Below are 15,668 nucleotides of genomic sequence, written 5' to 3'. Positions count from 1 at the left end.
ATCTATGCAGTTTTTGTGGGCGCATTTTTTTGTAAAGGGTCAGGGACTTCTTTTCTTGCAGCAGTTTGAATTTGTAATCCAATATTCTTAAACAGAACCGCATATAATACGCAAGTGTTATGTTTTGCGTGCATTTGTGGCACATTTTTGATGCGTTTTGCATTTTTAATCTGTCCAGCAACAAGAAAGCCAAAAAAAAAAGTCAATAAAAATGCAAAGCACTGCAAAAACGCATGGCAAAAAGCACTGCAGAAACGGATCAAATGCAAAGTGCACAGGTGTGAACCTAGCCTAAGACTGGTAACATACAACTGCGTATTTGAACATTAAGCAGATTTTGAACCATTTTTTTTAATAAAGCATATTTGTGACATTTTGAAGTAGCTTTCTTAGAATCTCAGGGATTGATGTTGCAAATCTTTCCCACCAGCTGACTTCACATCTTCAAATGTCAATTGCCAGATAGAAGATTAACTATTGATTTATTGAATGTATTGGGAAAGTTCAAAATAAATGCAAATATAAGGGGTGGGTAGAGCCTGAAATCCTTGATTTTTAGAATATCCTGCCCATGTTTGAGTGTTCTCAGAACTTGAAACGCCAAATTACTGACAGTCATAGTGGATAGAAGACAAACTTAATAAACAAACAGCTCTGGGCAAGTATGCCATGTGCCTTGAATACATTTTCCAGCAAAGTTTTTAGTTGTTTGTAATTTTTTTATTTTGACAGTATTTGATAAGCAATATATTGAATAGGTGTACCTGCAATTGATTTGTAAATTTTGTATGTGAAATATTTTAGTTGAAAATTTTGACTTAAAGTAGTGTTAAACTCCACAAACAAAAATGTAATATATTAGTTTACCAATTCTAAATGTGGTAGCTGCATTACTTTTCTTTTTCCCTTTATTTTCACCTGGAGATCTAGCCAGTAACACATTTCCTATCTTAGGCTCCTTTTCACACTGGCAGAGTCCGCTAGCTGATCTGCCTGTTCAGCGGGGGATCTCTCTGGTGGGAACAGGTCTGTGTCAGCTCCACTGGTGCAGAGCAGACACAGCCTGCTGTCCTCTATGGGCTGTGGGATGCAAATGGACCACCTGTCTGTTTCAATTCCATGCATGTTATCCGCTCCGCCAGACGTATGGGGAATGGATTCCCATCTGTCTGTTTTTAGCGGATCGGATCTCAGTGGGTGTCAATGGACACATGTCTGCAGATGTCCACCGCTCCATAGAGGGCAATGGGTGGTCCAATTGGCTCTGCCTAAAAAACTGACAAATTAAGTCCGTTTGTGTGAAAGGGGCCTTGGGGTGTCTCCATTTTAAGTGGAGACACCTTTTGGACAGCAGCATTGTCAGTCTGCGAAGAGGGTAGTGTTAGGTGTCTTAGAAGATTTACATAGACTTGACTAACACATAAAATGCTAACTTTTGAAATAGTTATTGCAGCAATTTTTCATTCTTTTTGGGATAAAGGTTTTACATAGAAATAAAAGCTAATCACTGTAAGCACCTCTGTCAGTGGTCAAATGTTTGTCTTAACCATCTAACTGCCACTTTTACTGGAGAGCTTGGTCTGTGAAAGGAAGTTGACAAATAAAATTTACTGATAGATCTCTGGGTAAAAATAAAGAAAACTAATGCAGCCTCCACATCTTAGAATTGGTAGGCTACATTATCATTTTTTTTTTTGTATGTTTTTGGTTTTAGTACTGCTTTAGGCATGTGAAATATGTAAGGTAAATTTTACAATAAAATTACCAGATCCATCTTATTTTTTTTCTTCCTTTTGACGTGTGTGTGTGTGTGTATGTGTATATATGTGTGTGTGTGTGTGTATGTATATACATACATACATACAAAGTTAAATCTGTATCTTATGGTTAATTGACTTGTTTTGTCAATGGAACTAGTTGGTAAATATTTAAACAAAAGAGTTGCTTGACTTGAATTCTAATTATGTTTATATAAATAATGAGTAATTATGACTACAGGGTGCATCCTATCGTAATGCATATCTAACAGTGAGATTAATTTCTAAGAGAAATGGTGTTTAATCACCTGTGTCATCATGTACTAATGCTAAACTTACAAGATTCTGTCTCCCAAAGACTGGGTGGTGTGTTTCATAAGTGTGTGATATATACACACACTCATACGTACTGTATATATAAATATTGTATATACAATTAGTGATGGTTGGGAAATCGCAGGATTTCAAATGAGCAATAGCAATGAAGCATCTTGTTGAAATTTTTTGTTTCAAATCCTGTCCCCAAACAACTCCAATAGAACATGAATTGGAATTGTTGAGTGCGGCCAAGCCTTATCAATGCTGGAGTGTGGGGAATATATTCTGTTCTGTTACAGACTGCTTCTACAAATATTTGTGAAAGAATGGGTTGCTCTCAGGAGCTCAGTGAATTCAAGCGTGGTACTGTGATAGGTTGCCACCTGTGCAATAAGTCCATCTGTGAAATTTCCTTGCTTCTAAATGTTCCACGGTCAACTGTAAGTGGTATTATAACAAAGTGGAAGCAACTGGGAACAGCAGCAACTCAGCACGAAGTAGGCCACATCAAATGACAGAGCTGGGTTAGCACATGCTGAAGCGCACAGTGCACAGAAGTCTCCAACTGTCTGCAGAGTCGATAGCAAAGACCTCCAAACTTTTTGTGGCCTTCAGATTAGCACAACGATAGTATGTAGAGAGCTTGATAGAATGGGTTTCCATGGCTGAGGAGCTGCATCCAAGCCTTGCATCACCAACTGCAATGCAAAGTGTCAGATGCAGTGGTGTAAAGCACGCCACCACTGGACTCTAGAGCAGTGAAGATGTGTTCTCTGGAGTGACGAATCACACTTCTCTGTCTGGAAATCCGATAGCCTTGTCTGGGTTCCGCGGTTGCCAGGAGAACGGTTCTTGCCTGACTGCATTGTGCTAAGTGTAAAGTTTGGTGAAGGGAGGATTACGGTGTGTGGTTGTTTTTTAGGGTTTGGGTTTGGCCCCTTTGTTCCAGTAAAGGGAACTCTTAAGGCATCAGCATACCAAGACATGTTGGACAATTTCATGCTCCGAACTTTGTGGGAACAGTTTGGGGATGGGCCCTTCCTGTTTCAACATGACTGTGCACAAAGCAAGGTCCGTGAAGACATGGGTGAGCGAGTTTGGGGTGGAGGAACTTGACTGGCCTGCACAGAGTTCTGACCTCAACCGATAGAACACTTTTTAGATGAATTAGAGTGGAGACTGCGAGCCAGGCCTTCTCGTCTGTGCCTGACCTCACAAATACGTTTCTGGAAGAATGATCAAATAATTCCCATAGACACACTCCTAAACCTTGTGGACAACCTTCCCAGAAGAGTTGAAGCTGTTCTAGCTGCAAAGGGTGGGCCAACTCATTATTGAACCCTACGGACCAAGACTGGGATACTGTAAAGGCAAGCGTCCCAATACGTTTGGCAATATAGTGTGTGTGTATATATATAGGTGTGTGTGTGTGTGTGTGTGTGTAATAAATATATGTGTGTGTGTATTCACGCACACGCATAGTGTTCAGCATACATGAGCACACCCCAACAGATTTGTTAGAAAACCTTTGCTTTCCTTTCAGAATCCGTATTTTCTATGGAACCCTATACTACAAAATACTTCCACAAATGCGGGCCATTGATTGCAAACAGTTGTTAATTTGAACACACACACAAATATTTTTCCTAACAAATTCATACAAGACCATGTTGCAAAAATTAAATACACCCCAATGAAAGTCTTAGGAGCAAAGCTACATCTTGGACAACAAAATCCTAATTAACAAGAATTCAATTACAGGTGAGTCTAATTATTCATTAAACAGGTGTCCAGTAGACAGTTGATTTATAAAGGAGTGTTTCTTGAGAAAGAGAAGACCCCTCCCCATTTCATGCTATCCGCAATGGCACCACATGAAAGAGAAATGTCACAAGGCCTGAGAGAGAAAATTCTTTACACAAGAAAAGGGAAGGCTACAAGATGTTCAGCAAAGCTTTACTTATCAGTCCGAATACCGTAGCAAAAGTGATACAAAAAATGTAACAAAGATGGAACTGCAGCCATCTCACAAAGACATCCAGGTCATCCATGGAGGTTAACAGGAGTGTCTTCTGATGAGAAGGGTTGAAGAAAATCGCCATCCAAGTTCAGTGCAGTTAAAGAAGTAGCCAAACTGGTGATTGTTTCTGGTGACACAATGTGGCATACACTGCAGAGGAATGGCATGCATGGATGTCGCCCACGAAGGAAGCTTCTCCTAAAGCCCATGCACAAACAGGCCTGCCTAGAATTTGCCATGGCCCATGCTGAAAAAGATGACTACTGGGACTGATGAGGCCAAGAAAAATGTTTTTGGAACTAATGGCTTCAAAACTGTATGGCTTTACAAAGTTGAGTAGTACAAAGAAAACCGCATGGTGCCTACAGTGAAACATGGTGGTGGCAGTGTCCATCTGTGGGGCTGCATGAGTGCTGCTGGTTTCAGGGAGCTGCATTTCATTGATGGTATGATGAATTCACAGATGTACTGCTCTATATTGAAAGAGAAGCTGCTACCATCACTCCTTGCCCTTGGTCTTCGTGCACTTTTCCAACATGGCAATGATCCAAAACACATATCTAAGACCACTGTTGCATTTCTGAAGAAGAACAGGGTGAAAGTGATTCTGTGGTCAAGTGTGTCTCCTGATCTGAACTCAATTGAACACCTATGGGGAATTCTGAAGAGACATGTTGAACATCACTCTCCATCCAGCATCCAGGCTCTAAAAGAGGCCATTCTTGAAGAATGGAAATAATATTGCAATATGTCGCCAACTTGTTCATTCCATGCCTAGAAAACTTGGTGCTGTCCTTACAAATCATGGAGGTCATACAAAAAACTAGATGTAGTAGTTTTTGTTGTGGGCTGTATTAATTTTTGCATCAACTAATTTGAGTAAAACTGAAGATTTTGTATTTTAAGTTCTATTATTAACCTTACTTTCTTGTAATGAGCTAAACAAATTTTCTATAAAACTCACTTTTGTCAAAATTTAAGAAATAGTTTTTTGATGAAAATCTTACTTTTCAAAAGGGGTGTACTCATTTTTGCTGAGGTGTGCGTGTGTGTTCGTGTTCATGTTTCTCCTCACCTCATGGTTTGGTGACAACTTTAAAGCATAAGTTCACCTTTGGGAACGTGTTACATGTTCTACCTGTTCTTAGGGTGGAACATGTAACATGTTCCCACTTTTGAAGCCACTGCCTGCTCCACTGCACCTAGTGACTGCTTTGCCACTCTCGGCTTGTAGTTCTCAATTAACTACCATGGTCCTGTTGAGTGCTGTGGTAGTTCATTCTCTTTTCCTGTCAGTGTGTATCTGCTTGCCTGCACAAGGTAGTTTAATCTAGGAGAGCTGGACAGGGCCGTAGAAGGTTCTTAACCCATCAGCAGGACCGGTATCTGCTCCTTTTGTGCAAAGATGAACAGGATATGCACTGCCAGAGCCCTACAAAATGACCTCAAGCAGGCCACTGGTGTGAATGTCTCAAACAATCAAAAACAGACTTCATGAGGGTGGCTTGAGGGTCCGATGTCCTCTAGTGGGCCCTGTACTCACTGCCTGGCACCATAGAGCTCGATTGGCATTTGCCATTGAACACCAGAATTGTCAGGTCCACCACTGGCTCCCTGTGCTTTTCACAGATGAGAGCAGGTTCACCCTGAGCACATGTGAAAGGGTCTGGCGAAGCCATGGAGAATGTTATGCTGCCTGCAACATCGTTCAGCATGACCATTTTGGTGGTGGGTCAGTGATGGTCTGGGGAGGCATATTCATGGAGGTACACAAAGACCTCTACAGGCGAGACAATGGCAGCCTGACTGCTGTTGGGTATCGGGATGAAATCCTTGGACCTGTTGTCAGACCCTACACTGGTGTAGTGGGTCCTGGGCTCCTCCTAATGCACGACAATGCCCAGCCTCATGTGGCGAGAGTATGCAGGCAGTTCCTGGTGGCTGAAGGAATTGATACCATTGAATGGTCCCTACGCTCACCTGACCTAAATCCAATAGAACACCTTTGTTTTATCATGTTTCGGTCAATTCGACGCCGTCAGGTTGCACCTCAGACTGTCCAGGAGCTCAGTGATGCCCTGGTCCAGATCTGAGAGGAAATACCCCAAGACACCATCCGTTGTCACTTTAGGAGCATGCCCTGACATTGTCAGGCATCCATACAAGCACATGGGGACCATGCAAACTACTGAGTACGATTTTGAGTTACTGCAATGAAATTTCAGCAAAATGGACTATCCTGCTGCATTTTTTTTTCACTTTGATTTTCAGGGTGTCTTTGAATTCTGTCCTCCTGTAGGTTGATAATTTTCATTTTCATCAAAACATGGGGCATCCTTACATTTCCAACACATTACCCCGTCCATATCAGTATAGATATCCAGCACATTTTTCCCCATTGAGATCTGATGTGTTTTCAAAGTGCCTTTAATTTTTTTGAGCAGTGTATAAGAGCACTTATTTGTCCAGGGATCCAGCACTGTCCTCACCCGAGCCGATTCTTCAGTCAGCTTTGGGTTCCTGGCGTTGGCATGTTAAAGATAAACCAGCAGTCAACCCTTGCAGCTTTACATCAGTTTCCCACTGCATGTACCCTAGCTGCACTGTGCTTTGTGACTGGCCCCACATTCTTCTGGGACCTATGTGTCCCAGAAAGCTGCAGGAGGGGGGCGCAAACTTCTGCTCAAATTGCTGAAGCGATCTGACTGGAAGTAGGAGTGGGTTCCTGTCAAAATGAAGTACCTGGGCCCCCCCCAAAAAAACGGGCCGATTGGGGGGGAAAGGATGCAAACTTCCCCCTTTTGGGTAGTGTTCTGCTTTTAAATGATTTGGTTCTTGAAATAAATCAATGCTTCTATTTTTTTTAAAATGGTAGTAACACTCACTAGAGCGCTTTTACTGTATTGGTATTATTGGATCATACGCAGTTGCAACAGGAAGGTAGCTCTGTGGAAATATACATTGGATCATCTGATCCTTTTTATAATTGATGCTCATCTCTGTGAAAATGCGGTGGCATTGCTTTCACTTTAAGTCTCTGCCCTGTCTCAACCCACTTTGCCTACATTAACCACTGAGCTAAGCAAACAGGAGAAGGAAGATATGATATTACCACTCACTGTTCACTTTACGCTGATGTAATGAAGTCTGTGTCCTACTATGGAGATTTCTGTGAATTTCTGGCCCTGAAAATATAACAGGAAATGGGGGGAATTTATTTTCAAAGTGAATGGTATTCCCATCTTCGTTTTCGTTGCGGGGTGGATTTGATTTAAATCAAGTTGATTTAAATCACTAGTGAAAAAGCTCAACTTAAATCATAATTTTTAAAGAGCAACTGTCATCTCTGTCCCGCAGCTGCTCCTCCTCTGATCAGCTGTTGATTCACCGACAATCCCATTCACTTTAATGGGACGGCTGGTGATGCGGCAGTGACACAACAAGGTGAGGGACGTGGGGGCAGCAGGTGAGTGGATGCCTGCTAACAGACACTGCCATAATGGATCTAAAATGACAGGTGCTCTTTAAATGTAAGGAATCTGACTCATTCTTGCTGGTAGTTAGAATCTTGAATATTTGCAAACCAAATGAAGGGTTCCTTTTTAGAATATTACGCTAGACTAATAAGTCAACTTAGTAAAACAGCGTTATCAGAACTGATTTTAGGTTAAAGCGGAGTTCCACTCACCGTCAAAAAATAAAAGCAGCTACAAAAACTGTAGCTGCTGACTTTTAAAAAACAGCGACTTACTTGTCCCTCGGTCCCGCGGTGTGTCCCCCGCAGCCTTTGTCATCGGCCGTCCTGTATTCCAGGCGTCGGCATCTTCATTGTGGGCACCCGGCTGTGATAGCTTGCGGCTTCACAGCCGGGTACCCACTGCACATGCACCAGTAGCACTGCGCTTCATGAATGGTCCTGTAGTGTTCTGGGACTTGCCACGTGTCCCAAAAGACTACAGGGAGGGAGGGAGGGAGAACACTTTCTGATCGCCTTGGCTATTGGACTGGAAGTGGGAGTGGCTACCTGTCTAGTCCGGGTACCCGCCCCCCCCCCCCCCCAAAGGTGCCATTCCTTAATGGGGAACAGTCCTTAAAGCGTAACTTCTGCTTTTGGGTGGAGCTCCGCTTTAATGGGTTAATCACACATAGCTGGAGAACAACTCAAAATCTTTTATGTCATGTTTTTTTTTCTGTGGTTACTGTGAAATTGTGTGAATGCATCAATGCAGTCCATGTTATTTCAGTTTGCAGAGCTTGGATTTATGGAGCTTGCCAAAAATGTAAATAATGCAGAATATACAGCCTCATGCTACATAACTAAGCTCCAGTTCATATAATAAGAAACTAAATTGATAAACTAAATTATTAATGTATCTCAAATAGAAAAATATCTTTATATAGATTTTTACTCTAAAAGCATTTTATTAAAATAAAAAAAATCTGATTTAATTTTATTATTTTTTTTTTTAATCATCGATTTTAATCCAACCTGTGTCGCTGTGACGTGTTCTTTTTTAGGTGATTTATTCTCACTTATTTCTCCCTAGCAACTCCTAAATTTTGGATTGCCTCTTCTGTCTTAGTGACTTTTTCTGCCAGCAAAAATAGGGGGGTAAATCTCCATAGTGGGGACAACATTTTAGGCCTTTCGTCACTAAGAAAAATGCTTGCCTTTACATATACTTGAAGCAATTATTGCAACCAAATTGTTAGAATCCTTGTTAAGTGTGCCAGCCTAAGCTCTAAGGATGGATGATTGTTGAAGTTCTGCTTGTTGCACAATCACATTGTAGAACCGTCCTAGCTAGATGTGAAGCTTATGTTGGGGCAACACTAGTGATAGTCGAGGAATATACATTTTGAATAATTGTAGTGCGTCCATTCAGTGGTGTATTTAGGTTTTGTGCTGGCCTAGGCAACACAAAAATCGGGTACTCACCCATTGAGAGAACCTAACATTGACCAACAAGACACCTGCCCACCACCCACCTGAGAGAGCCTTCCACTAACACCCCCCCCTTCCCTCGTTGAGAGACACTCGCCTTCACAGCTTCGCACATCCCCGGGAACAAGAGTTGGGCTCTGCATACACCTTCAAGCAGCCCGCAACCTCTCTCAGATCCCACCTGGTCCCCATGCCGCATGTGTCCTTCCTTCCATCCCTTCTTGCTGGGGGTGGTGCTGCCCCCCTGAAAAATGCCACCCTAGGCAAATGCCTTTTTTCCCTTGTGGTAAATATGCCCCTGCGTCCATTGCGAAGTAGCAGTCTCATGTGTGCTTAACATCTCCTGCCCTTCTCTACACAGAAGAGGACAGGTATGGCACCTGCTTGCACATTGCTCTAGGATCCAATCACTTCAGACAAATGGAAGCATTTATCATTGCTCTCTCAGAAAACTGCACAGCTCAGTCCTTGCCCAATTGTCGAGAGGATCTTAAAGCATGCAGCAGTTACTGTCTGTGTTGCCTTCAGAGATCATTTCATTGTGATTAGTAAACATCGTCTTGGAAGTTGGTGATATCCATAAGTGAAAAAGAAGAAGAGCCTACGGGCTTACTAGGTGTTGTCTAATACTGGTGTCAATAACTTCATTACAGATTGAATATATTTGTTAGTGGGTGTGGAGTCCATTGCATTACAGTAGCTTCCACCACCCTCTTCAAAGAGATAATAAAAGATCAAGGCAAATTTACTGCTTTGAGGTTGATGAAGTAATAGACCTGAATATCTCTATTTTACAAGCCTCTGTTATGTGTCTGATTGGTGTCTTTTGTCTGTTTAATAGCATGATTGTAGTGCAGAAAGTTTGCAAGGCTTGTGCTTGAAAAATCTGCTTTAGTCACCTATAATTAGGGATTTGCTCATACCTCCAGACCTTCTGACAAAACGTCAGGAGGAGATGATATAATTGTATTTTCCTTATCAGGGATGCTGGAGCGTGATTTTTGTATTTAATTGCCGTATTATGTTTGTTGTTGCCGCTGTTCTTTTGTTCGTAAAGCTGAACTCTAGTACATAAAGGAACACAATTTAATCCAGTTATGCATTTATGAGAAATAAATACCACGCTCAGCTTGCTGTAAATCTCTCTATTAAGATCTAGAGGGGATAGGCAAGTGAAGGTGAATCAGCCAATCAGGTTCTACTGCACTGCACAGTGCTGTCAGTTTAACAGGTTAGAGAAAGCATTGATGGGTTTTGATTCCAAATGAGAGAGCTTCTGTGTTGTCGGGAGGGTTAGCAATAATGGCTGGGAGCATCTTGGCAACACCATAGCAACAAAGCAGGACAGGAGAACATCATTGCTACACAGTTTTTATCTACTGGCATCTCTTAGCTGCATAGGCAGTTTTCGTGTAAAGGTGAACTAACCATTTAAAGATGAATTCCAGGTATGGTATATTTTTACAAAGTTACACTTGTCCAGCTTGACCCAATGTAACTATGTATGTACCATACCTGGCTGATGCCCCTGGAAGATGGAAATCATGGAAGTAGACACCGCTACTCCAGTGTTCTTGACTTGCTTCTGAGTCCCCAGCGAGATGCCTCTCCACCTCGTCCAGTAAGGGAATGCTTTGCATTCATTCATACCTGGAGCTGCTGACCTCCTGCATGAGGCCAGCCACTCAGCACAGGACCTGGAAACAAGTGGATATCACTGGAGTACCAGTATCTACTAAACTGATTTCCAGCTTCCAGGGGCTTCGGCCAGGTATGGGATATACATAGCTACATTGGTCTAGCTCAGGGGTGGGCAAACGTTTTGACTTGAGGGCTGCAATGGGTTCATATATTGGACCCGGGGGCCGGACCAAGAGTAGATGAATGATGTGTATGTGTGAATTAATATAAATTAAATTAAAATTTGTAACATTAAATGTTTAGATTAATTTAAGGTAGAAAAGCATAAAAAGAGTTATTTTACAAAACTTTTATGCCCCCCACTAGCTGCTGGCCGGCCCAGCCACTACCATGCCATCCATAGTAAGTATAGTAATATTCCCCCATAGTAAGCATAGTAATTCATCCCCCATATAGTAATTCATCCCCTCTATAGTAATTCATTCCCCATATTAATTCATCCCTCATATAGTATTTCATCCCCCATAGTACTATTCCCCCCCAAGTAGTAAGCCAAGTCCCCCCTGTGTCAATTTACTTACCTTTGCTCCGCGCGTTCCTCTCGCCGTGTTCCCGCGCCGTTCCGGTCTTCAGGGCGGACTGTGAGAGGAGCCTAGCTCCCCTCACGTTCGTCACGCTGCCCCGCCTACACACATCCTGACAGCCAATGTTTGCCTGCCCTGGCTGTTTTTTTTTTTTTTTTTATCACGCTCCGCGGGCCGGATTAAAAGGTCCGCCGGGCCGTAGTTTGCCCATTGCTGGTCTAGCTGGAACCATTGTAACTATGTAAAAAATATACCACACTTGGAATTTATCGTTGATTGGATTTTTTTGTCTAATATTGCTTAATCACTGTTGTTTTCCAGTTGATAAGCAGGTGTCTGCTGTATGTCACCTAAACCTCCCACTATGAACCTTTATACAGAAAGTTCCATAATTGGATTGTTCAGTTTTAGGGAGCCAGCAGAGATGTCTCAGGATGGTGGAAATGTGCCCATATGTCCACCTGATCTATGCTTTGCATGGTGGCCTTTAGACTCGTGTTTGTAAAAAAACAAACAAAAAAACAGATCTTGGTGGTGTGTTTTTTTTTTTTTTTTTTTTTTTTTTTTTTAATCAATTCCAGGCTTTGTATAGTAGCTTTTTATTGTTATTCAGTCATATTTAACCAGTGGCCTAAACTATGTGGCGCAACATAAACAAAGGTTGTCAAAAATAACTATTTATATGTTACTCATGCTTGGTGAGTATGTCAGATGCATCTATTTACTCCACTTATTCCTGACATGCATGGCCAGTCCTGCAAGCCAAGACAGCTGCTCCTTGATGGATCAATACACCTTACTGTGTGAAATTGTTAATAATCAGAATGCATTTTAGAAAACCGTTCAAGTTAAAGCAAGAGCCTCCCACAGCAAAATACATGAGAACAAAAAGTAAAGTGTATTTTAAGCCAAAACAAAGATTTAGGTAGAATTTGGAAGGTTTAGAACCTCTGTGTTATTGTTGCCTGTGTCTCTACTGAGAAGGTTCCACCTCTGGTTGGTCTTGGTGCCCAACTTCAGAAAGTGATTGTGAAATCCCACATTGAGCTGTCACAGGAACAGGAGGTGAGGGGAAATCTTCCAGTGGGAAAATATGTTCTGGTGACAGCTAAGGCCTCAAGCACTCTGGGTGTCAAAAACACCACTTTTAAGGGCATTTTACTTTTTAAGTATGCTAGCCTAGTGCAGGCCATAGATGGGTCGAAAATCGGCCAATTTTTCGGCCGAAAATAAAATCGGCTGATTTTCGGATCGTTAGTGGGCTAAATGTTCGGCCGTTTTTCGGCATTTTGACAGATTTTTTTTTATCGGTAAAGTTGGAAAAAAATAGGCCGATTTTGCCGATCGGCCGATTTTCGCGGCAATGATGGGCAAATCGGCCGATCTTTTACCGATAAAAAAAAATCTGCGCATGAGCAGTGACCTGCAAGAGGAAGACAAAAAGAAGAAAAAAGAAAAAAAGGATGGAGGGGAGGATGGAGGGGAGGATGGAGGGGAGGATGGAGGGGAGGAGGAAGAGGATGAGGAAGAAGAGGAATTCCAGTCCGGCAAAAAGTGTCCTTGCAGAGAGCTCCGCTATTTCTTTGACAGTTCCTTGACATTTATAGCGGTTGCAACAATGTATCTATTTGTTTCCAAATAAAAACATCTGTATCCTAAATGGATACAAATACATTGTTGCAACCGCTATAAATGTCAAGGAACTGTCAAAGAAATAGCGGAGCTCTCTGCAGGGACACTTTTTGCCGGCTGTAGACGGGATGAAAATCGGCCGTTTTTTTTTTTTTTTTTTTAAATTTATTTATTTTTTTAACCGTTGCTGGTAACGTCGGCCGCTTGAACGAACGATTTTTCATTTTTTTTAAAGAAAAATCGGCTGATTTTCGACCCGTCTATGGCCTGCATAGGTGTCTTTGCGCACACAGTCCTTTAGAGGCAGAAAACCCCCCCATCATTTTGCAAAACAGTTTTTTTTTGTTTGTTTTTTTTTTGAGGGGGGCTAGCTAGTTTTCTTGAACACGTGTACATAGCCTTTAAAACTAGTTAAAAACACACGTTTTTGACAGGGTCCTATTTCCTTTTCTGTGTATATGGATGTTTGAGACTTATCTTGCTGCAGCTACAGAAGTTGAAGCTCTACGGCTAGCCCAAAAAAGTTTTAAAAAGTTGATGTAATTAAACCCACAGCTGTCAGTCCATGTAGGTTAAACCTGGTGGCACGAGTTGAAGAGTGATTTAGGTGGAGTGACCGGCTTTCACCATCATTGATGTCCTTGTCTGGGGAACGTGCTGTTTTGACTTCCTTTTTACTGTTGAGGTCAAAACTTGGAGGTGAGCAGATATTTGTCACTGGGTGGCGTGTGTTTGGGATTGCACAGTGGGAATTTCACTGAGAAGATTATGTATTATTCATGTGATTTGGGATTTATTCACAGTGGACTTGTTTGCACTTTGGACCTATTCTTTTACTTTAGTGTGGACACCTTTTGGCCATTGTGTGGACACTTTTGCTATTAGAGGACTTTCGCATGTTGCACTTTCACACTTCTATTTGGAGTTTCAAGTATTATACTTTATATGTGAGTTTTTTTAATATATCTTTTATGGGTAGCCCTACAATGATTTGCATTATTCTTAGGATTGGGTAGGAGGGGTGGAATCGCCTAATGGGTGTTAAATAACAACCCTGCGTTTGCTGTTTGGGTGACTACGCAGACTGCTTTTTTTTGTCAATTTATTTGGATGCTATTCATTAATTTAATGTGTGGATTTTTGTTTTTTTTTCAGGTGGGTCAAGTGATTCCAGATGTACAGAAACTGAGGTAAGAAAACTTTTTTTTTTTTTTTTTATTTCCCTTCATGTTTTTCACAATGTGATTTTAGGAAGGAGACCAATGTTCCAGCCAGCATTGCTGTCTGTGAAGTGCTGATATATATATTTGTGGCTACACTGAATACAGTGCCATTTAAGATTGATCTCGGGAGAAGAGCTAATTAGTGGTTCCAGAGACTTTTCAGAAACGGAACATTTTTTTGTTTTGAGTTCTCTGGATTGTTGGCCAATGTGGAAAAAAATACATTTATTTTTAGGTTCTTAAAACTGCTGTACTTGCAAGGTATGTATAGTGAGGATTAAAAAGTAACATTTAAAAGTGTAGGCTGGTTACGCATATATGCATTGTGATAACTTACAGTGTCTCAAAACACAGCAATTTTAATTGGCATTGCAATGCACTGGAAATTGCATTTGTGTTGTCGCATACCACAATGCCCAGTGTCACAATACTGTGAGTTGTGGTGCACTGTGTTCCCAAACATGGTGCAGGTGAATTTTTTTTTTTGATCTGTTGACAGTTCATTGAAATAAAAGGCTACTATTTATTATTATTCCAGATACTTGTATAGCACTGTCAATTTATGCAGCACTTTACGTGTGTGTGTGTATATGTATATGTACACACACACACAAACTATTTTAGTTTTTTTTCAGGTATTTACCAAAATATATTCAAGGTATAGTTATATAATGGATATGGGCTGAAAGCGCACACTCTCAGGTTTAATTTGAGGGTATGTACATCCACTTTGAAGGAAGGGTTTAGGAATTACAGCTCTTAAGAGTAGCCACCCCCTTTTTTTCAAGGGACCAAAAGTAATCGGACAGTTGAATATAATCATAAATAAAATGTTCATTTTTCATATTTTGTTGAGAATCCTTTACTGACACTGACTGCCTGGAGTCTGGAACTCATGGACATTACCAAAGACTGGGTTTCTTCTTTCTGATTCTCTGATTCTTTACCAGGCTCTCTTAAACAGCTGTCTTCAGTACTTTGTTTGGGGGTCTTTCTGCCTTTAGTTTTGCCTTCAGCAAGTGAAATGCATGCTCAATTGGGTTAAGATCAGGTGATTAACTCGGCTATTGCAGAATATTCCACTTCTTTTCCTCAAAGCTCCTGGGTTGCTTTTGCAGTGCGTTTTGGATCATTGTCCATCTGTGCTGTGAAGTGCCGTCCAATCAACTTTTGCTGCATTTGGCTGAATCTGGGCTGACAGTATATCTCTAAACACTGCAGAATTCATCCGGCTGCTTCTGCACATCAATAAACACCAATGACCCAGTGCCACTGGATGCCATGCATGCCCATGCCATCACACTGCCTCCACCATGTTTTACAGATGATGTTGTGTGCTTTGGATCATGAGCTGTTCCAAAGCTTCTCCACACTTTTTTCTTCCTATAATTTTGGTACAGATTAATCTTTGTTTCATCTGTCCAAAGAATGCTTTTCCAGAACTGCTCTGGCTTTGTTGATGTTTTTTGGCAAAAGTCTAATCTGGCTTTTCTATTCTTCAGGCTCTTGTGAAGTCTTCTCTTGATTGTAGAGTTTGGCAATGATATT

The 15,668-nt window shown here is 41.4% G+C and overlaps 1 protein-coding gene across 6 annotated transcripts in view; it reads left to right on the top strand.

Annotated features, from left to right (window-relative positions):
• The window catches only part of SPIRE1 (spire type actin nucleation factor 1), a 272,091-nt gene that overhangs the window by 33,344 nt on the left and 223,079 nt on the right, over positions 1 to 15,668 (top strand). For all 6 annotated transcript variants that reach the window (XM_089671043.1, XM_089671041.1, XM_089671038.1 and 3 more), the window contains exon 2: positions 14,053 to 14,087. In XM_089671043.1, coding sequence (XP_089527169.1) covers positions 14,053 to 14,087 — 35 coding nt within the window. The remainder of the gene's footprint in view (positions 1 to 14,052; positions 14,088 to 15,668) is intronic.

Source organism: Staurois parvus, unplaced genomic scaffold (genome assembly GCF_062004578.1).
Source record: "Staurois parvus isolate SC_StPar_1 unplaced genomic scaffold, SC_StPar_1.0 ptg000097l, whole genome shotgun sequence".
Taxonomy (NCBI): domain Eukaryota; kingdom Metazoa; phylum Chordata; class Amphibia; order Anura; family Ranidae; genus Staurois; species Staurois parvus.
The sequence above is the reverse complement of the archived record's forward strand: the minus strand, read 5'-3'. Positions and strand labels throughout refer to the sequence as shown.